Source organism: Plecotus auritus (genome assembly GCF_963455305.1).
Source record: "Plecotus auritus genome assembly, chromosome: 8".
NCBI lineage: Eukaryota > Metazoa > Chordata > Mammalia > Chiroptera > Vespertilionidae > Plecotus > Plecotus auritus.
In genome coordinates this window covers 158,962,737-158,986,537 of record NC_137782.1, presented here as the reverse complement: position 1 = coordinate 158,986,537, position 23,801 = coordinate 158,962,737, and the positions used below count along the sequence as shown (strand labels likewise).

Here is a 23,801-nt window from a genome sequence, read left to right as displayed (position 1 = left end):
GCCACACTCAAGGGGCCAAAGAGCCGCATGTGGCTCACCAGCTGCGGTTTGCCAACCACTGCTCTAGGGAAAATACGCTATTCCTTTGTTTTCCGTAGTAAGCACTAAAATATCTGGGTAAGAAGTTAATTGATAGAGAATAGTGTCACAAGACTTAAAACCGTTATATTTCATCATATTGTAAACAAGATACTAAGCCCAGCTGGCATGGGCTCAGTGGTTGAGTGTTGACCTTTGAACCAGGAGATCACAATTTGATTCCTGGTCAGAGCATATGCCTGGGTTGCAGGCTTAATCCCCAGGGTGGGGCATGCTGTTTGGTGATTCTCATTATTGATGTTTCTATCTCTCTCTCTCCCTTCATCTCTGAAATCAATAAAATATCTCTATAAATAAAAGCCTAAGTGACCATTATGACAGAATGACCGGAACGACCAGTCACTATGACACGCACTGACCACCAGGGGGCAGACGCTCAATGCAGGAGCTGCCCCCATACCGCAGGCTCGATTGCCAATGGGGCCTGCCAGCCAACCTCCCTGTCCCTCCCCATGGCCAGCAGGCTCTGATCGCCCAATCAGGGCCGGGCCCCCAGGCTGGGATGGGGAACTGGGGGTGGGTGGCTGTGGACGTGGGCAGTAAGGGACGGGGGGGTGGGGGGCGGGGAACATGATGGGCCCTGATCGCTGGCCAGGCCTAGGGACCCCACCCATGCATGAATTTCATGCACCGGGCCTCTAGTATATAAAAAAAAAAATGTATATGTACTAAAATAGCCCTCACTCATCTTTTAGGTTGGGATTGACTTTCTGCTTGTTTCATTCGATTTTTTTCATTAGTTTCTGATAATTGAGAATAAGTTAAAATGAAACCGATTTCTCTGTAGTCCCACATTAGTGTAGCTGAATTATGACTGGTCTTCTATCCCATGAGAACTGGTCTCTATTGAGATAAAGGATTCTGAGGCGCCTAAGGGCTTAGGAGACAAAGACCTTAGAGATGGTGTTAGCGAAGGCCTTAAGTGCTGGGAGCTATGTACAACTGGGAGTAAATGTATCTGCTCAGAAGACTTGATAGTACTTTTCATACCTCTCCCCAAGAAAATCTGATCTCAATCATCTTGTAAATGCCTCATTCAAAAATAGCATTGATACTGATTGCTAGATAAAAATAAACTTTTGATAGGTTGTAATCATTCAGTCCCTCCAGACCTCTCCCCCTTCTCCTAAATTTGGTTACAATTAATGTTATTGCCACCCAATCACAAAAAAAAAGAAACCCAGTCATACTAAATTTCCTATTCTTATGCCAATTAGTAAGTGTGGTGGTCTTAACTCTTGTTACTTCCTGAATTTGTCCCTTCTCCATCCCTATTATACATTAGTTTAAGCTCTGTGTTTCTCGTTCCAATCTTTGCCCCCTGCCTTAAGTCCATTCTCTACTCTTTAGCCAATGATTTATACAGAATCCATTATCTGTTCATGCCTTGGCATACTAAGGTCCATAAACTAGGTCCAAGTAACACTAAATTTAGAAAGGTATGTAGAACCCTCTATTACCTGGCACCTGCATCCTTTCCAACTTTTCCTGCCAATTTCCACCTCATCTCATGTCAGCAATACTGAAGACTGTGCCATTCTAATACTCTGGCTTCATTCTAATACTCTGGGATCTTTCATTTTTAAAACCATAATACTACAAGCATCTGTTTCTGCATCTGCCACTGGACATTTCCCAAGGCCGGGACTTCCTAACTTATCTTTGTGCTTCAAATGCCCACCACAATGCCTCGACTATGGCAGGCACCCAAGTGTTTATTGAACTGAACTGCAGGCCTTTTTCTTTCTTTCTTTTTACAGAGAGGAAGGGAGGAGCGTTAGAAATATCGATGAGACAGAAACATCCATCAGCTGCCTCCTGCACACCTTCTACTGGGGATGTGCCTGCAACCAAGGTACATGCCCTTGACCGGAATCGAACCTGGGGCCTTTCAGTCTGCAGACTGATGCTCTATCCACTGAAGCCAAACCAGTTAGGGCTGCAGGCCTTTTTCTTCTTGAAGAAAGTGTAACATAACACATACTGGTCATTGTAATACTTTTTATTCTTTGAGAATTTCCCTCCAATTCCAAACTTTTTCACTGATACATAGTGGGCAGTGAATGATTTACTGTGGAAGTTCTCATGCCAACAGTTATGTTTATGCAATGCTTTTTAGCAACATGATTTTTGCAGGCAACTAAAAGGTGAATAAGTGAGTCCAAGCATGTTTCTGCATCTGCCACTGGACATTTCCCAAGGCCGGGACTTCCTAACTTATCTTTGTGCTTCAAATGCCCACCACAATGCCTGGGCTATGGCAGGAAGGGAGAGTTAGAAATATCGATGAGAAACATTGATCAGCTGCCTCCTGCACACCTCCTACTGGGGATGTGCCCGCAACCAAGGTACATGCCCTTGACCGGAATCGAACCTGGGACCTTTCAGTCTGCAGACTGATGCTCTATCCACTGAGCCAAACCGGTTAGGGCTGTAGGCCTTTTTCTTCTTGTGCTGGTCAGTGTGAACAGCAGACCCTTCAAGAGGGGAAAGAAAAGGTTCTGATTTGTAGTATTTGCTGCTTTTGTTGTGTAAACACTTTAACTATCAATTTCAAGCTATCATGGTGACATCATTGCATGGGGAGTTGGGGAGAAGTGTGCGCGACCCACTCCAGCTCCAGCACAGCACTCATTGCACCCAATAGCCATAATTAACAATTAACAATTTTTAATGATTTTTTCTCAAAAGAAATAAAACATTATGAATAATGTCGAAGTCCTCCTGTCTCTCTCCACAGATCCATATCCTTACCTTCCTTCCCCAGAGACAACTACTATCAAGAATCTGGTATGTACTTTTCCGGATGCCATTTTTATACGTTCCCTACACATCAGTATATATAACATAATAGCATGAGGTAAAATGCAAAGTATGCAAAGCATAACTAGGTGTTGTTTTGATAACCTATATGTGTAGGGAACGTATAAAAATGGCATCCGGAAAAGTACATACCAGATTCTTGATGGGGAAGGAAGGTAAGGAGATGGATCTGTGGAGAGAGACAAGGAGGACTTCGACATTATTCATGTTTTATTTCTTTTGTGAAAAAATGTCATTGAAGTGCATACCCGCTTCAATCAGTGATTCTTAAAATGTGGAAATGCAGTGCTAAACAACAAAATGAACATTTCTAGTGATTAGAATCACATTAGTGAAGAACAAGAGAAAAAGACAAGCAGCAGAAAGTTTTATATAACTTTATCTAGTGATAAATGTTATTTTTCTATTTAGCTTAACCTAAATTTTCAAAAGGCAAAGTATCTAGAAAAGTAGAATGTGCAAAACCTAAAAAAAATGAACATCTAAGTATAAGATCCTATATAATAAATCCTATATAATAAATCCTATAATAAAAGGCTAATATGCAAATCGCCCAAACGGTGGAACCACTCGTTGCTATGATGCGCACTGGCCACCAGGGGGCAGACGCTCAACGCAGGAGCTGCCCCCTGGTGGTCAGTGCGCTCCCACAGGGTGAGTGCCACTCAGCCAGAAGCTGGACTAACGACTGGCCAGTGCAGCAGCGGTGGCAGGAGCCTCTAGTATATAAAAAAAATGTATATGTACTAAAGGATGTCCGACTGCTGTCAAGACATCCTCTGAGGGCTCCCAGATTGCGAAAGGATGCAGGCTGGGCTGAGGCACCCCCCCCCCCAGTGCACAAATTTCATGCACTGGGCCTCTAGTTATGTATGAGTGAATTAGGCAATGGGAAAATAGGTATATATAGAGAAATGACTTCAAATGCTTTCTTCCCCTCAGCAGGAATTTATTTTGTGCCCACAGTTGGACACTAACTCGATTTTTGGATCTAGAGCAAGAAATGAACATGACAGTGCCATATCTTTGACAATTTTCATAGTGTTGATATCCCATTCTAGTTCCTGGTATAGGGAGGAAACAAAGCACTAACAAAAGGTACTGTTTGTCTCAATCTGTCTAAGACAGTGGTCGGCAAACTCATTAGTCAACAGAGCCAAATATCAACAGTACAACGACTGAAATTTCTTTTGAGAGCCAAATTTTTTAAACTTAAACTTCTTCTAATGCCACTTCTTCAAAATAGACTTGCCCAGGCCGTGGTATTTTGTGGAAGAGCCACACTCAAAGGGCCAAAGAGCCGCATGTGGCTTGGCTCGTGAACCGCAGTTTGCTGACCACGGGTCTAAGAGACAATATTTTGGAATTTCAGGTAAAAAATTTCCTCCTAATTTTCATACCCTATTCATTATTTACTACAAGTTAAGGTTAAGAATGTAAGATCAACATACCTGCTCTATTAAGTAATCTAGCAACTTTATTATTTTAATATAACAAAACTAACTGGTGGTTTAAAATATCCTATTTTTAAATAATGAAATCTACATCAAAGAGAAACTAAAAGACAATTCCTTTATGGTTTCATAATGTGTAAAAATTCTACCTTGAAGCAGAAAATGGAAATTTTAGAATCATAGAGAAATGTATCATTTACTTTCTAATATGCTATTTGAAGAGCAATCTATTAATCATAAAAATGAAATTATATTTCAAAAGACTGCAACATAGTTATTAGGTATATTCTGAGGCTAGGTAAAATAGATTAAGGAAAATACTAAATGAAGTATATTAAGATATGAAACCTTGACAATCTTATTTTTAATAAGAAACTCCTGCTGTAGCCAGTTTGGCTTAGTGGATAGAGCATTGGCCTGTGGACTGAAGGGTCTTGGGTTCGCTTCCGGTCAAGGGTACATGCCCAGGTTGTGGGTTTGAACCCCAGTAGGGGGCGTGCAGGAGGCAGCTGATCAATGATTCTCTCTTCCCCTCTCTGAAATCAATGAAAATATATTAAAAAAAAAAAAAAACTCCTAATTATACTAAGTATTATAACAGCACGGAGACGAAAACTTAAAACATTTAAGACAGAACTTAGCTAGCCAAAAAAATCTAATGAACAGGTAAAGTTAACAAAAGATCAAGGGAGACTTTCAAAAATGGTTTTAGCTATCAAAGCAATGTGCTTATCTCAATAGCAAATAGAAGAATGGAGAATATAAAACAAAATTCCTAAAAGATGGGGCTGTAATTTACCTGTGCCTAATACACTGTGTAGCAACAGCTACACCCAGTGGCCACATATGAGTAATGACATTTTCTAGCTATAACATAGTAAAAGGTCGGTTTGGAAACAGCTATTTTTCGATTTATTTAAGGTTCTAGGGTAAACATTATCTTTCACTACAAATTATGTTTTAAGAGAACACCCAGGAATCTCAGGGAGTGGGGGTTGGGGGTGGGGGGGTGAAGGAGGAAGGCAGTTGACATAGGCCTTAGTTCATAAGCTTTAAGCAATTATGCAAAATAATTCCTTTTAAAAAGTAGCTAAAACAAAACTCAAACACCACAGAGAACGTAAATACTTTATTGCTCACCTTTCACACAAAGCACACCTCCAGCCATTTTCTTTCACAGCTTGACAATGTTTAAGTATACAAAAACCCAGCAAGAAGCGTGGTGTAGATTTCAGTAAAGGAGAATGTAAAACATCAGCTCAGCCAGGCTTTTGTTTTCTGCAGCAATAATAAAGGGCCTCCTGCACTAAGCAAAAATCTGTCCTCTTTCTCTGTAGTGCATTTCTTATGTTACAAAAGTCTCCTGCCCAAAGCAAACTAAATTGTATTTGCTGAGCCAGTGGTATTAACTCGTGCATAAAACAAATTTCAGTTTGCTGTTTCTTCTAGCAGATTTCAAGTAAAAATAGGGTTGAAGGAGGAACTTGTTTTGAATGAATGCAGGTCAGTTTGAATTGCTATACTTCACTAAATGCCTACATGTACCATAGACTCACAACTTAGTTTGCTTTAATAATCTTGACGGATTTTGGCCGCGTTCAAGGTTTTCTGAGTTCCGCTTGTGGTATAATATTCCATCAAGAGGATAAGGCTACTGAATGTGCTATCTGCAGAAGAGCTCAGTTAATAGGAACTGACCTAAAAGTTCTATCAGGAAGCAAATGTGGCATAACCTCTCCAAATAAAAAGCCAACCAGGGTGGAAACTGTGCTTGAAAAATAGACATTAGAATAGTATAAGGAAAATGCATATAAATGGGTTGTTAATATGAGGAAGGCTTCCTAGTTGTAAATCTAAAAAAATCTAGGAGAATCCTCATTTTCAAAACTGTATATTGAAAACTACTTATTCAAGTAATTTCTTCAAAAAAGTATGCATGTTCTGACTGTGGAATTAGTCTACTGGTCAATTAAAGGCAATTTTAATTACCTTTAAGAAAATTCTTCATACAAAGGAGCGATGTTGTACATGTTTCTCAAATAAACAGCATTATGTAAGTCCATTAAAAAAAACAAACAAAAAAAAAACAGAATTGAATGAAGACCTACAGATGCTTGTGCCAGGCAGGAATCTGCCTGCCACCTGTGGTCTTACATTCGAAATCCATACTGGACTCAGGATTCTTAAACTAAGTTTCTATTACTTGAGCTCTAGCAAAATGTAGGTTCTGTAGCCTCAACTAGTGTAATGTCTTCCTTGTCCAAATCCAGAGTGATTATACTGATAACCTCCGTGCTGGAAGTGCTGTTCAAACTGTCCCCCTTGGTGGTAATTCTGGCTTCCCCTCCCTCCCCAACCTCCTCCCTGGCCTCCGCGTCCACCTCGGCCTCCACGCCCACCTCTCCCTCCACGACCACTGCCTCGATCACCATGGTGCCCACCATCTTGGTATCTATTGTCCTGCTGGTATCCACCACCCTGGTATCCACTGGCTGTATAAGTAGTTGTCTGGAAGCCACTATAACCACCACCTTGATAGCCACCGCCGTGGCCACCATGGTAGCCACCTGGCTGGAAGCCTGAATCTCGATAACCACCATCTTGGTAGCCACCTCCTCCTCCACTCCCTCCATCTGTCCAGCCTCCTTGGTGCTTATTTCCTCTTCCTCCCCCTCGGCCACCGTGGTCGTAGCCACCACGGTCGTAGCCACCACGTCCACCTCTCCCTCCTTGTTCATGACCTCCTCGTCCTCCGTATGAGGAATGTTCATAACCACCTCTCCCTGCGCCTCGGCCTCCTGCTTGCTGCTGGGGGCCATCCTGCCTTTTCTGCCACGGTGGCATCTCTGGGGGCGGAGGCTCAATTTCATTGGGTCTACCGCCTCTGTCAGGCACCCTGCCCATCAACACCTGCAGGAGAAGAAAGGCATTTTAAACCATTTATTGTGTAAACAGAAATACCTGCATTGGAAAGAAAGATAAAGGTACTCTAATCACCTTATTGATGGCACAGGCAGACTTTTCTCTTATAGAACCACTGCTTGTCCTTAGAATCTTTGACAAGTCTTGTCTTGCAGCCAGAAGGTGAGCAACAGAAATAGTACTTTTAGAAGATAAGATCGAACGTTTCGGCTGGTAAACCTTTGCTAATTTCTCTGTGTGACTCTGTTGAAAGAAAACGTTCAAAGAAAATGTCAGTTTTCAAAATGAATATAAACACTCATATTCAATAAGTTAAAAGATTTCCAAAATGTCTGGTAAATATTTCCGAGGCTCTAGATGGAAGGGGGAAAGTTATATACTCACCATTGCTCCTACCTAGTCAAGAACTCTATTACAGTACAGCAAGAAATAATTGTGTGTATTTTGGGGGTAAAGAAGAAGAGGTACCCAGGGGGTAGAGGGGCGATTTTGGACTGTGAAGGTCACCCCTGCCATTGGTCTCAGATATTTGCTTTTTAATATTCCCATCTTTGCTTATTATGAGATAAAAAATGTTAGCTGTGACTAATTTGTACTAATTATGCTAACACAATAACATGATACATTTCTTACAAAAGTGATCCCCCCCCCCCCCCCTATTTAATACTTTCCCCTGGAAGGACAAAGGGTCTATCTTAAACATTAGTAGAAGTGTAAGTAATGATTAAGGTTGTTAGATCTAAGGAGAGAGACAAATCATTGGGAAATTAGAAAACCTGTGCAAGTCATTTAAATCTATTTCAAACACAAGACCACAAAAGATAAATAAAAAATATAAAGACAAAATTCACACAAGAGAATTTAAGTTCAAATAAATATAAAACATTTTCAATATATTCAAATTAGAGTAACCTAAATTTTGGGATTCAGCAACAATTCCTATCTATTAAATTATAGAAGCACCAGCTACAACTACAATACACAGCAAGTCAGCACAAGAACAAAAATATTTGGTATGCCTTTTGGTTATATGCAGGTACTCAAATATTGATGGTAAATGTTTGGATTACATTATGTAACAAAATAGAATATAAAAAGGTAATTTACCACGATTAAACATATGAATAAAGAAAGATACTAAAAATGCAAACAGCTATTGTAGGTAAGACAAAGATGATCTGTGACTTTTTTAAAAAAGATTTAATAATGAAAAGAATTAAAAAATTATCATTCCATAGTTTGGGGAATGTTTCCTGAATATCTTATATTTATTTTTCTTAAGAGTCACTATTGTACCTAAATAAGTACTCAATCAATGTTTGTTGTATGGAAACAAATACCTTTGAGAAAATGGTTTCATGTTTCAAATAAAACTGATTTAAAATGCAATTTCAAAGTGATATATAAGTGCATAAATTTTATTTCATATGAAATAAAAGTTCACTTTGTGCATATTAAAATAATTTCTACAAAGTAATTTAAAACAAAGTTTTAAAATGAGGTGTCAGTACATAAATTTCATTAAATGAAAAAATAGATTTGTGCAAGTTAATTTGTATAGGCCTTCCTTATCCTTAATATATTTATATATTTCATACAATCATTGTGTATTATAGTTCAACAGAATCAAATATCACCTAGTCCTAGATTAAACCCAGCACTTTAAAAATGTCAAAAATGAGGAGAGTACACGGAAGCTCAGAGTATCAGGGTGCCCACTGTCAAGTCCAATGATGGCTAGCCAAGACTAGAACCACGGTATCAATGTCTCAGTCATGCACTTTCATCAGTCATCATATGTTTCTCTAGCTGAAAGTTGTAGATTATTTATTTCTTTAAATTATATCAACTACTAGAGGCCCAGTGCACAAAATTGGTGCGCTCGGGTTGCGGGGGGGCCCTCAGCCCGGCCTGCGCCCTCTCGCAGTCCGAGTGCCCTCAAGGGATGTCCGACTGATGGCTTAGACCCACTCCCCACAGGGAGCAGCATCCTTAGAGCTGCCATGGAGGTGGGAGAGGCTCCCGCCATGCCGCTGCGCTCGCCAGCCTGGCTTCTAGCTAAGCAGCGCTCTCTCTGTGGGAGCACACTGACCACCAGGGGGCAGCTCCTGTGTTTAGCGTCTGCCCCCTGGTGATAGCGTGCATCACAGCTACCAGTTGTTCCACTGTTCGATTTGCATATTAGCCTTTTATTATGTATGATGATGCTGAGGGTGAAATGATTATTTTTATCAAAGATAATTTAAGGAAGGACTTGTATTTCTTAAACAGCAATCACAGAAGAGAACAATTTACTCCTGGTACTAGTGACTTGCTGTGAAATACTAGGCAAAGTCTCCCAAGGTTGCCATCTTGTTTAGTTGCAAAATGAGGGGAATTAAGACTGATCTCTAAGACCCCCTTCCAATACTAAAATGTCATAACCAAATAGATATCTACCCCTACAATTTAGTCAAATAGGACTTTGCTGAGGTTTCAAGATTTTTGTGAAACTAACATATTAGCAAGATTATTGGAGAACTAAATAAAAACAGTCAATTCACTAAAATTCAGAGAAAAATCTATTTTTAAAAATGAATGCATTGCCCAGCCGGCATGGCTCAGTAGTTGAGCATTGATCTATGAACTAGGAGGTCATGGTTCGATTTTTGGTCAGGGCACATGCCTGGGTTTTGGGTTCGATCCCCAATGGGGGGGGGAAGGCGCGTGCATGAGGCAGCCAATCAATGATTCTCTCTCATTGTTGATGTTTCTTTCTCTCTCTAGCTCTCCCTTCCTCTCTAAAATCAATAAAAATATATTTAAAAAAAATTGAATACACTATTAAGGGAACATCTCCTACTAACATTTGGACCAACCTCCACAAAAATTCACAATTTAGTTCCATTTCAGGGTTTTAAGGTTAAATTAATCATGTCCATTAATTCCCACTTACTGATCATATAACAGGTATTTAAATAAATATCTACTGTTGAATGACCAAGACCTTTAACTGGATTATCTCATTTAAGCTAAAGTAAGTCTTATTCTCCAATTCTATAGATCATAATATTTGGTCTTTCTAAATCCAATGAAATTAAATTGTCAAAGTACAGTAAAATAATTTTAAAAGTTATTTTAGTAATTTTCAGACACTCCATTTCTCTCACATGAGTACTTCAAGTAGGGTCTAACATACAGGGTTTGCTGAACAATATTAAAAAGAAAGGTTCCTCTGTGTGTTTCCTATGTATTTCTCTTGTAGTCTCCACTGTATCTAAACTGAACTAGAAATGCTTAAGGATCAAGTCTATAAATACTTTGCTCTTTTAAATTATTTAATGTGTACCTTAGCTCGGTCAGACCAACCAAAAGACTGGACAGTGACATCCAAACGTTTTATTAGCAGCTTTCTACGAACTTCATATTCATTGGCTATGGCTTGGTTAATTGCTTCTATCTTTTCCTGGAAAAAAAACACAAAACCACATTTTTAAGAAGTTAAGAATTTAAATCTGCTTGACCCTTGTCCAAAAGGGCAGAAACTGTGTCTGTTTCATTCATACCTGAATCCCAGCACTTAGCACAAAATAGTTATTCAATAAATATAATAAAAGTTATAAATTAAAAAAGTGATATGCAAAATAATGTCTCAAAACATAACAGATATGTACAGTACAAAATTATGATTTAGCTTTTCTATAATCCATTGTGTGAAGCTCAACACAATGAAATTTTTGACTTGAAGGCAACCCATATGGCGATTAGAAACATGCATCATACTGAACTTCTATTCATTTTAATTGGCTGTATGAAATATTTACAAATTATGATGTGTTTCTAATCTTAAATAAAATTATTTGCTGCACAAATCTTAAAATTCACAAATGATTCTAAGGATGTCCATCTAGGAGACTACATAGTAAAAAAAGTAACTTAAAAAGCACCCACTGTAGGTGTCAACATAAATATCATAGGATAGATGGATGATTCCTTGCAAATTCACTCCATAGATGATCAATACTCACCCAGTGGGCCGGTCCCAATGACTTCTTCAGTAAAGGCTTTCCCACATGATTAGGTGGAACTTTTGCTAATGTTTCCTTTAACTGACACAAAAAACATAAATGAATGAATAAAAAAATGTAAAAGTAACATATATCCTCCTCATCTTCCTAAGTCCCATCATATCTTGCCATCAAAAGAAGATTCCTGACAGAGGGAAAGGTGGAGGATGTTTTGAAATGTACAAGACCCACACAATAAAGACACTGGCCCACTCCTCATGTGCCTATGGAAGCATGATTCCTTCACTGCACCTACGCCAGCGCCTGACAACAGTAGGCACTGAATGGGTAGTTCCTGAAGGAATGAATGAACACACAGAAAAATAGGGACTATGGATACACTGCTGCTCCCCTGTAGAGTTCAGCCAGATTTGTGCATCATGGTGTACATCGGCCCCATAATGCTAATGTACCAATTCTTAGAGTCCAACAAATATGCATACAGAGTAACTCTGCTATAACAAATATCATTCTCTTTTACTCATTCATTTTTTAAAACCTCTTCATGGTTGATAATGTGTGGCATAAATTATTTTCACATACTAGATTATGTTAGCAGTCAAATCTAAATTGCCAATTGAAACTTTGTAAAACTCGAAGTGAGTGGATTAAAAACCAAGAACGTTAACATCCCTTTTCTGTCCCGTTAATGGGGATGGTGGTAACATTTAATGATAAAGACTTTAAAACTTAATTGCATTAAAGTTTAATTATAAAATAATTTTTAAAGGACTTAATTCTTTTTACATTATATCTAGCTTATTTCAGCTTATAAATCCAAGTGTCAAGTTTCCTTTTTGAAAAAGAAACATGCTAACATGTTAAAAAAAAAAAAAAAACACACTAAAATACTGATGTCTCTTTAAGGCTTCTAGGATTTAAAACCCAAAACTCATTTAGTAACAATTCCTTAATAATATGCACATTAGGTTCCCATTAAGAGAAATTAACTTGCTTCATTTCAAACAAATGTAGGACTATGCCTTTAATACACTACAATCTGGTACTAAAGGTCTTACTTTTTTTTCAATCCCGCTGAAGAATTGGAACATAGTTATATTGGCTGGAGGTTTGGACATTCCTAGAGCAATACATATGCCTTTCAACTCTTGAAAGACCTCACTACCGCCTCCTTCTTGAGCTTTTTTTGGAGGAGTATTCACACAGAGCATTCTGGCAGCTTCTAGTTCTGAGATGAGGTATGCTGAAGTAAACAAAATAAGATTTCAAAATGAGATACAGCTACAGTTAATAGTCATAAGTCTGGAGTCACAACTCTATAGACCTAATGATATGTAACTTTTAAAGCTGCAAGAATGGATAAAAACAAGAAAGGAAAACCATTTTTACCTCAAGTGACATAGCATATAAACTGATTCTGTAACACAGGTATTTAATCAATATATATTTAAAGGCTAATTTAAAAATAAGTGATTCTTCTTTGAAACCAAAAGATCAAGGTAGCTGACATCTGAAAATCTGGATTCTTGCATTCTACTATTAAGGAACCTACAGAACAGGGGTTGGCATCTGTTGACAAATTTGCAAAAGGTGGCAGGTGGCAAATTTTCAGTGACAGTTAAAAAGGTTTATTTTTTTAACTTCTCCCCACTGAGCACCAGTGATCCTATATAATAAAAGGCTAATATGCAAATCGACCAAATGGTGGAATGACTGGTCACTAATGATGTGCACAGACCACCGGGGGCAGACACTCAATGCAGGAGCTTCCCCCTGGTGGTCAGTGCGCTCCCACAGGGGGAGCGCTGCTCAGCCAGAAGCTGGGCTTGCTGCTCCTTAGCACTGCCTCGGAGGCCAGAGAGGCTCCCGCCACAGCCACCTGGCGAGCACAGAGGTGGCAGCCCTAAGGACCCCTCAGAGGATGTCCGCCGAGGGGTCCCGGACTGCAAGAGGGCACAGGCCGGGCTGAGGGACGCCCCCCCGCCCTTCCAGTGTACAAATGTCGCGCACTGGGCCTCTAGTATAATTATATGTTCCTCTAACCATCCAATACTTAGGAAGTCTGTTTAGAATTGGCATAAAACAACATTTTTTAGTCGTCAAAGTTTAATGTACAGGAGAAGGGGGAAAGCACTAATCTCCCAAAAGTTCCTTATGGTGTCCAGTAGCTTAATGTCACGCTCTGGCTGTTCAAAATAAACCCCCCTCTTCCATCTATATTCTTCTCACTATTCCCTTCCCCCTACTTTCCTCATTCTCATCCCCTCCCGTGAAAACAACAAAACTTTCCAGGCAGAGTCCTTTTGTATCAGTATCATCCCGTGTGTGTTGATTTCAGTCATGGATAATGAGGGCTGCAATCTGCTTCAGGTAATTAAAGTGAAGATACAAATATTCAATCTTATTCCTTTAACCTTCCTAAGGACATTTATATTTTTATAAAACTATTAGTAACCATGTGGATTTCAGGATTTCAGGAATGTGACCAAATGAGAACCTCTTGATAATATGAGGAAGTTGGTTTTGAAAAAAGCCATTTTCTGGGCCCTTAAGTTTAGAAGGTCAGAAGAATGATCAGCCTGAATATCTTATGTCCTATACCCAAGGTGTAATGCTAGAAGTAGAGGGGTCATAATTTTGGCAGATCATTTCTGAAAAGCTGCCAACTCCTATTCTAGAACAATATATATACCCGAGTTTCTGGAAAGGTAATTCTAAATGGGTTTGATCAAATCTTAACATATTCCATACAGCAAACTGTATGAGTTAAAAGATCAAAACAGTAAAACTCCCCACTGTCATGAAAATAATCAATTTTTATAAAAAAGGTGTTATTGGAACACTGCCACGTTCATCTGTTTCTGTATCGCCTGCAGCTGCTTACACGCTACATAGTAGCACAGTTCAGAGTTGTGACAGAGGTCTTCTGGTCCACAAAGCTGAAAATACTTATAACCTGGACCTTTAAGAAAGAGTTTGCCAACCCTTGTTCTAGAAAATCATATATTATATGATTTAATAAATTTGTTCTCTAAATTTAGGACAACGTAGCTCAGGTATTCACAAAATTAGTTCCCCAATACAATTATCATCAAAAAGCATTAACTGTAGCTGGTGTGTTCAAAGTACTAGGAAAGGCACTGACTGGATATTTAATGCAAAACAAACAAAAAAAGATCACCTCTACTGACAATCTAGTGAGGAATAAATAATAAATGCATAAAAAGATGAATAGTTTTTCATCTATTAGAAACTTAGAAATGACTTATTTTACCTAAGGAAAATGTTCTGAAAACCAGAAAGGCCAATGAACGGCTAAAATAGTTCTTAATTTGACACAGGAGTTTTTCAGCCACTCATTCGAAGACTATTTTATTTTACTAACAATTCCAATGAGGTAAGTTTATTTTTTACCCCTCAAAACACAATGTATTAAAAGATTCAAATCAGTAAGGTAAGGGTGCTGGAAGAAGTAAGTCAAATATAGCATCAAGATGTGACGACTGATACTTGGGAAAGACACAAAATATTCATATGGAGCAAGTAGAGAATGAGTAAATGTACATAAACATTAGCATGAAAGAGAAAACAAACTGGGGGGAATATTTTAGAAAAGAGGAGACAGCAAAATCAAAGATAAGGAGGGAGGTGAGTAGTGTGTATGTGTGAAGAACACAAAAGAGCAGAGTAAACTTTAGCTGACTCAATCATTCAGTTGAGCAAATAGTTGCATATTCTTGAAAAGCTTTTGAGGTGACAGCACATTAAAACAGCCTATTAATACTGACCCACAATGATCATGTTCTGTGCAGTCTGCTTAAGAAAGAGGAAAGAGTTAAAGATATTTTATAAAGATTTATATTCAAGGTGGTTTTCATAAATATCAGCACTAAAAAGGCCAAACTCTGAGCTCTTTGGAAGAATTAGCTACTCAGGGTTATTACTAACCTTTCCACACAGCTGTTGTCCTGCTATGTAAGATAACATAGTCTAAGTGCCAAATATTAGGTGTTGGTAAAGATAAACAGTGCTGCCAAAGAAGAATCACTGAACACACTGTGGCTGAGCCAGTTACAGAAATTATACGATTTGAAGGTTACTGCATGCATGCACAAGAACTACTGCAGCAATATCAGTACCTAAAGCAGCATCTAATCTTAAGGCATATCCCCCAGTAACAATCATTTGGCAAAGGGGAAGTTAAAAAAGTGATTCTGGTGCTCACTTCTGCAGCAGCACATATACTAAAATTGGAACAATACGGGGATTAGCATGGCTCCTGTGCAAGGATGACATGCAAATTCATGAAACATTCCATATTTAAAAAAAAATGATTCTGGAATAATTAGTGTTAAGTATAGTGGCTATGAACACTTTTTTTTAAATTGTACCTTCAAAATTAGAGCTGTAGCATTTTCTAGAAAACATACGGTTGTAAAGACAAATATTTAAAAAACTCTTATTTGTGTTTGTCATAGTAAGAACTGTACTACTCAGCTAACCAAAGCTTAATCTAAATGTGTTTCAGAATGCTACAACAATTCTGAGTTAAGACTATTCACTGAATTTATTAGAGAGTTTAAGACAGCAAAATTTGTGAGTCTACTTACTGTTTTTCAGGGTGAAGAGAGAAATAGTAGTTAGTATAGACAAAAAATGGAAGGAAATAACTTTTTATAATAATTTATTTCCCACAATGATGAGTAAATACAGGAACAAAGCAAATATTATTGCAGAAAATTTTACATTTGCAAACAAAACCAACACCCTTAACCAATTACCCAACCACAACGAAACATCAACAAGACAAAATATTTTAATTTAAAAAACAAAAAACTTCATTATTTCCACACTGTTTTCACAGTCTGTTTTAAAATATGCTTCCAGTCTAGAACGCTAAGGTTTAATGATCACACATTGAACAACACTCCAGCACTACCTCTGGTCACAGTAGGTGAAGCACAACAATAAATGAGTAGCAATTACAAAACAACTCTGCTGCCAGCGCACGGACCCAATAGCTTCTAAGCTGGAAATTTAATCAAGTTTTCTTTAAAGTAAGTATTCTGAATTAAATCCATAATAAAACAAAAAGTAACAACTAGTTTATTAGTCTTGGAAAACATAAATAGAAAATAATAGCTACATTCTAGTAGCCATGAACTTACTGAGCAAAAGGAGGCAGTTCTTCTGAACGAGAAGGCGCTTCGTCACATCCCCAGATGTCAGTGAAGGATATGGACAGTTCATCTCCCCTAGTAGCCCACTCACCTCAAGCTGGAATTCTTCAGCTTCATTCGGGCCTTTTAAGAATTAAAATCATCTTATTTGATAAAAATGTTTTTCCCATTAGCATACACACATATATAAATTGAAATTTTTAATAATATTTTCCTAACAAAAGTTCCTTTTTCTTCTAATTCATCCTTTCTCACACCACTGACAATTTTCTTCCTTAAATACTTTCATTGGGTTATTCCCTTATTTGCAAATCTTTAATAGCTAATCTCTACCTCATCTAATCAATTTTTTTTCTTTTTTTTTAATCCTTACCTGAGGATATTTTCCACTGATTTTTTAGACAGAGTGGAAGAGAGCGGGAAAGACAGAGAAACATCTATGAGAGAGAAACACATCGAATGGTTGCCTCCTGCATGAGCTCAACCAGGACATGGGGTGGGGAGGAGCCTGCAACCAAGGCCGTGCCCTTCACCGGAATTGAACCCAGGACCCTTCAGTCCACTGAGCCAAACCAGCTAGGGCAAAATTTTCTGTCTTTAAAGATTTTTCACAGCCTCTGCTTTGCCCTTCCCGATTATGTTTGTAATAGTTACCTACTACTTCCACAAATATTTCCTCTATTTGTGTCAGGCTAGTCTCCTCAATGCCATAGGGCCGTCTAATTTCCACATCTGTGCCTTCATTTCAGTTATTCCCCATGATGGATATGCCCTCTATCTCCTCTTCTCTATCAAATCCCACCTATCTATCAAAGTCCAGTGGTCTTGCTCCTTGATGAAACCTTACCCAAGTATTATGGCACTAACTGATTTCCTCCCACTGTGAACCACAAAGGGAACCAGGTAATTACTACTAATATATAATTGTTTCAATTGCGCCAGATGTTTCTAGTTTCTAGACTAAGTGTGAAGGTAGTGAACATGACTTGTAGTTCCTATAACATGCAAAATATAAAGTATACTGGGTGAACCAAGGAAAAACAATGCTCTTTATTCTTTACTATTTTGATGGCTCTCTATTCAATATCACAGAGGGGCAAAAATTAACAAACTTTGAGTCACTTGACCTGAGACCTTTTTCTCATCTATAAAATGGGAAGACTGTATTATCAATGTTTTGCAAACTGTGTTCTGTGAGGTCCAGAGTTGCACAGCCCTCCTTTAGAGGCAGCTGGGACGATGAGAAGAGAGTTGTGCTAAAAGTACTCCCTCTCAACTTCAACTACAACAGCTACACTTTACCTGTTTTATGTGTTGGCTTCCATAAAGTGTTTTCATATGAACAAAGGGGATCCGGGTTATAAATAGTTACCATACAGCACAGGTGTTTGTTCAGAAGTTCTTACAATCTATGAAATGTTAGGTTAAGTGGCAATGTTAAGAGTAATGGCTCCCAGCCCTAACCGGTGTGGCTCAGTGGATAGAGCGTCGGCCTGCAGATTGAAAGGTCCCAGGTTCGATTCCGGTCAAGGGCATGTACCTTGGTTGCAGGCACATCCCCAGCAGGGGGTGTGCAGGAGGCAGCTGATCGATGTTTCTCTCTCATCGATGTTTCTAACTCTCTATCCCTCTCCCTTCCTCTCTGTAAAAAACAAAAACAAAAACAAAAAAAAACAACCAATAAAATATATTTAAAAAAAAAAAAAAAAAGAGTAATGGCTCCCAAATTTGACTGCTAGGATTGAATCCTGGCTTTATCACTTACTGGTTGTATGACCTCAGGTGATGTCTTTAACCTCATTGTGTTTCCTTGTTTAATGTATAAGAGAGTAATAAAACCTAGGATTGCCCTGAGGTTTAAATGAGTTAATATAAGTAAAGTACGCAGAACATAATAAGTACTCAATAAATGTAAGCTGCTGCTATCATTACTATTGTATTATACTCTCCTTAAAAATTAGAATTGGGCCCACTCAGTATGTCTCAGCGGTTGAATGCTGACCCATGAACCAGGAGGTCACTGGTTTGATTCCCAGTCAAGGCACATGCTCAGGTTGTGGGCTGGATTCCCAGTAGGGAGGCATGCAGGAGGCAGCGGATTTATGATGTTTCTCTCTCATCGTTCTATCTCTCTATCCCTCTCCCTTTTTCTCTCAAAATCAATGAATGGAAAAAAAATTTTTAATTAGAATTAAGTGCAATTAATATGTACACATTAAATATATTAAACATAAAAGAGTGAGCTCTTCACAATGGAATTCTGTGAAAAAGAAAATGGGCTTTTGTATATAGTTCTCTATCAGAGTGGATTAACAGGTGGGCATTTTTCTTTTGTCTATTATATTATAGGTTTACCTATGGTAGGAGGGAAACCAGATGGCAGAGTGTCAGGTTCTAAGCCGTACAGCTCTTTTGCAGAATTAACAAAACAGTAGTTGTTATTGCTAAAACCATAACAAAATTGGCAAATATAAAACAGCTCTCAATGCCATAAATCTGATCGTGTTGGATTTGATTTTGGTATAGCTAGTGATATATTATACAGAAAACTTAATAAAGTGTTCTCTTTCTCCCTACCTATACTAATTACAGAGTATTTACTTTACATGCTGTATGTACTTCTAGAATCTGGTAGTACAAAAAGAAAAATATCTTAATTTCTAGTGCTACCACCAATTTAAGATCTCACAAGTCAAGTTTTACAAAGAATGGGAAGTTCATATATGCTATATTTCTCTCCATTTTTTTGTATCTTAGTAATAGGGTCTTTTTCACCTTCCATAACAGTTGCATGACTATATTTTGGTTTTTTCAACTTCGGAATCACTTTTCTCTAAAAACAATGGAGGCAGAGTATTCTGTTGCTTTACAATTTTTTTTATATATATTTACAAAGAACTTGAAATTTTAGCTTTAGTACTGATAATGTTCAATTGACAATACCCAAATTTTATTTTTTATATATTGGACCTAGAACTGATCTTTACTTACTGTTAGTTGCTTGCACATTTTCTTCCAGTTTACAGAGCACTCTTAATTCAGACACCAGCCAAGCACAGAGTTTGGTAAACTCAGGGGAACTGGCTCCAGCAGAGACCGCCTGAGACAGAGCGCCATCTTCTAACAATGGACCCTTGTAACTGGCGAGTTAAGAAATCACACTTCAGAAGAATACAGAATCACACCTAATATATTACAGATGCAATATATTTACGTATTATTTCTATAATTGATAGTTTAAAAAAGATCTTATGACCAGTTTCTAAACTTACAAATATAAAAACTTGAACTATACGAAATCATTAGAAAAATAAGCTAAATGGTAACTGCATTTCATCCCTTCAAAACATAGGGTAATATTTATGTCTACTTCACTTACTGAAAGTTCTTACTGTATAAAGATTTATTTTCTTACTCTAACTGAACTGAGTATTAAAACCAGATTAGTAAGTGATAGCTAGTTATACCATATTTTACTAGTTTAGAAATATAACTTAGGTTATTTTTTCTTGAGATTTTTCCAGAAATCAATTAGGTTAGGGTTTTAATGACTTACATTAAAAGCAAAAACTTTCCAATTAATCATTCATTTCCTTTTTCTATATTTAATGACGGTTAAGACCAGTAAGACCTGCTAGTACCAGAGAAATGTCAAGTTTAATAATTGCTGGCGAGTTGATGTTTGGGTGAATTGGTACAAGTGAAACCTAATCCTTTGCAACTGATTCAAATGTAATTTTAAAAAATTACTTAATGTTCAAACATTCATAAAAGGCAATAGTAATAACGAACCCCAATCTAGGACATAGCTATGACAGATTTTGTCTTTCTCAAAGGAATTTTAAAATATATATTCTTCAGAAGATTATTTTATCTTCTCGTAAAGAAAATATTAATAAAATCCTTGCTATTAAAGGTAATATATTAAGTACGCTTGAGATCATTTGATGTTTAGTGGTATAGAAATGTTAGGGAAATTACAATACTTGGTCCTTTTAAAATACAACTATATGTGAATACAATGAATGGAATGGAAAAAGTGTTACACAAAATGAGGTTATAGATCTCTGGCATCTAGATTTAAAAGCACATATTAGACACTGGGGTAAGGAGCCTAGGCCTAGAAGGAGCCTTCTCCTTTTAGATTTTGCTCTTTTATTTTACAAGTAGTTACTGAATTTCTACTGTGAGCCAAATTAGAGATAAAAGATAGTCATTTAATTCTAGAATTTCTCAGTGAATCCTTTAAAAGTACACATCCATCAATTAAGACTAAATTTTAATGATTGAATGCCACCAAACTAGTTACTGTTAAAATTTATAGCAAAGTTTTCAGAAAATCCCACGGTTTACATTACAACCCATCCTAACTAAATATTGGGTTACAATTACTACTTTTATAGTCCCCATGGGAACAGTTAAAAGAAGGTAAAAGAACAATAATAGGAAGAAACATCCATCACCAATTGTTAGGTGACCTCTTCCCATGCAGAATGACTGCATTTACATAAGGTCTACCTAGTCCTCTCATCCCACAGCTTTCAACACTACCCTTAAGGGCCACTTCTTAGAAGCGTCTAGGACTTGATTTCCTTTGGCAGTAAAGGGACCTTCCTCACACCTCCTCACAGCATATTCGGATAGTGTGCCCTTCTCTTCCAGCTCACTCTGTACCCATCCGTGCTCAGCCCAACACTGCCACAGAACAAATGTTCCTCAAAAAATGTTTACTGAATGAATGGCTTCATGTGTGAGCATGCAATTTCGTTTGAGATGTCTACCAAAACAGTCCATTTTGCTGAACCGCTTTTACTTATACTCCATTCAAAGAAATAAGCCCGCTAAAGTTTGGAATATTCATTAAAAAAAAAAAAAAAGAAGAAGAACAATGGTAATTCACTTTGACAAAGAAAGGTGATCAGCACTGCCACTTCCTTTCCTAAAAATTTCTACCAGGACAGCAAGTTACTTAAGGGGACAGCCTTGGGGAACCCTCACAGTGTCCTTTCTTAAAGAAGAACAGTTTCCCTCAAATGGTTTCCACGTGATCCAAAAGCCTAGGGAAAGGTTTTGATAAAGGACTTGTTTCTTTATAAATACAGCTACCTAAATCCGTAAAAAAAAAAAAATTCTGACACTTTACCTATAGCCAAATATTTAATCATACGATTTGTTTCTGAAACCGCATTTATCCCAACAGGTTCTGAGTTTTCAAGTTTTAAGAGAGTATTCTGATCTGGGTAACCCAGTGAGATAAGAAGCCTTATTTCCAAGTTCTAGATAAGACGACTTAGGGTTAATTAGCTGTCAGGAGGGGAGACAATAGACACCGCAAACAGGTAGGGATTTGGTGAGTGAAGACGACCCTAAGGGTTAAGTAAGGGCTAGTAATGGCTCGAAAGAGTGTCAGAGGCAAGCGAAACTGCCCGTGGTTCCCACGGAGGTGGTGGCAGGTGAGGTGCACAGCGAGCGAGCTAGCGGGACGGATGCGGCGCAAAGACATGTGGCTTCGGGAAGCCTGGGTGCATGCAGAGATGACTGGGCAAAGATTTTTTGAGACAAATGGGGTGGGGTAGGAGTAGGGGCTCAATACTGGGAGTTTGGAGGACAAGTAGGAAATCCGAGAATGAACTTTGGCAACCTCTAAAGTGAGGGGGTACAGCCGAGGGATGGGGAGCAAGGAGAGACGCTCAGAGAGGGGGATGGCGAGAACCGGTGCCCAGACAATGACACGCTAGACTGACAAACACCGCGGGTAACTCGGCTGCAAGGAGCACAGGGCAGGCCTAGGGGCGTCGCATGTGGAGGGCCCTGACCGAGTTGGGCAGACAGTAGACGTGGCATTGGGGTCCCGGAGCCTGAGGGGAGGCGACAGCCAGGCGCCGCGGGGTGCGGCGTGGAGAGCCAGGTGTCTCCGCCTGGGACTCAAGAGGTGTGCCCGGGGGACCGGCCGTGTGGGGACCGGGAGACCCGTGCTCTGGTACTCTTACCCTAGGTCTTCCAGCGACTCCAAGATGTCAGTCTCCATGAGGTCGCACTCCATGCTAGTGGTATTCAAATTTCCGAGTCGAGAGGCTCCCCTCTTCGCCGGCAACGCGTACACTAGCGCATGCGCTGCCTCCCCGGAACTTCCAAGTCGACGTCTGGCGCCTCAGCCCCTGCACTGCGCATGTCCCGAGCGTGCGCAAGAGTCGTGGTCCCGCCTATCGCCCCGCCCCTGCCGGCTGAGGGATAGCCAGGAGGCAGAGTTTTGCACATGCGTATTACTGAGTAATGAAGCCGGCAGCCCAAAGAAGGGCAGGAGGACTGGCTGCGTGGCAGCCGGGCGTGGGGACCTGGCAACTGGGGGAGAGGGGGATTAGGGGAGGAGGGGGGATTAGGGGAGAGGGCATCGTTCTAGCCTCTCTTAACTTCCTTTACGCAAATGTGAATCTTGGGGCGAAGCGGGCGGGGGCGGAGTCAGGGGGTCGCCAGCTCTGGGTGGGTGTTGTCTGGGAAACAATCTTGGATCTCAGGGAGTGGCTGCCCGCACCCTGCCAGCGTGTTCTAGCCTTAGCTGCGGGCCATGGAGAAGGGGAAGATTCTTAAGCTTCGGAGGCATAAACGGGACAAGTGCCGAGAATGGCATATAAATGCGTTTTGATTTCCTGGTGGTTGCAATAGACGTGTGTTCAGGATTAGGGAGCAGTAAACTTTGCTTCGTCGTGGTCATATTCAGAAGTTGTTGCACTCCCGCTTTGCATTCTTTGACTTCTTTAAGACCTTCAGACACTAAGAATCTTATTTTAAAGGGTGGGGCAGAGAAGGGCTTCACTTCATAACAAAAAGAATACAATATATTTAAATCCATGCACTTTAGACAGTGAATAAACTTTTTCTGTCATGCAATTGCCGTTGATATTATTTGCCTGGGTGTAACATTCATTTCACGGTGGGTTATGATTTCTTGATAGTTATTGGTTAGGTATATGCTTAGAAATTATTAAAAAATGAAATTAAAAAGTTTTCAAGATGATGGCATATTTAGAAAATTATATTTAAGCGTAAATTGGTATAATATTGCATTGTGTAGGCATTTAATTAAAGAGTTTTCTAATTGGCACCAGGGTGTGTGTTTTTTGGTAATCTTCAAACATTTTTGTGTCTAGTGGATAAATATCCCCTATAGTATTTGCATCATCTGGAGGAGGGGGTGAGGAATTAACATTTATTATGCAGCTAGTGTGTGCTTGACATAGTATTACTTCCTTGATCCATATTATTTACCCAGTCGTCATAAGGCTGTGTAAGTATTACTCCGTTACACAGATGACACT

General features: G+C 39.0%; 1 protein-coding gene across 2 annotated transcripts; it reads right to left on the bottom strand.

The window, feature by feature from the left end:
• Positions 1-5,486: 5,486 nt before the first annotated feature.
• FAM98A (family with sequence similarity 98 member A) lies at positions 5,487-22,652 on the bottom strand. Of its 2 annotated transcripts, XM_080686770.1 has the most exons (8): positions 22,476-22,652; positions 19,477-19,625; positions 16,474-16,608; positions 12,364-12,548; positions 11,306-11,386; positions 10,627-10,743; positions 7,374-7,541; positions 5,487-7,286 (listed from the first exon to the last, which is right to left on the bottom strand). In XM_080686770.1, exons 1-8 carry the CDS (start codon positions 22,526-22,528, stop codon positions 6,612-6,614), a joined length of 1,563 nt encoding a protein of 520 aa, XP_080542896.1. In that variant the 5' UTR covers positions 22,529-22,652; the 3' UTR covers positions 5,487-6,611. The 2 variants fall into 2 exon arrangements, with proteins under 2 accessions (XP_080542896.1, XP_080542897.1); XM_080686771.1 differs by lacking the exon at positions 12,364-12,548 and having other exon boundaries at positions 16,577-16,608; positions 22,476-22,623.
• Positions 22,653-23,801: the final 1,149 nt, after the last annotated feature.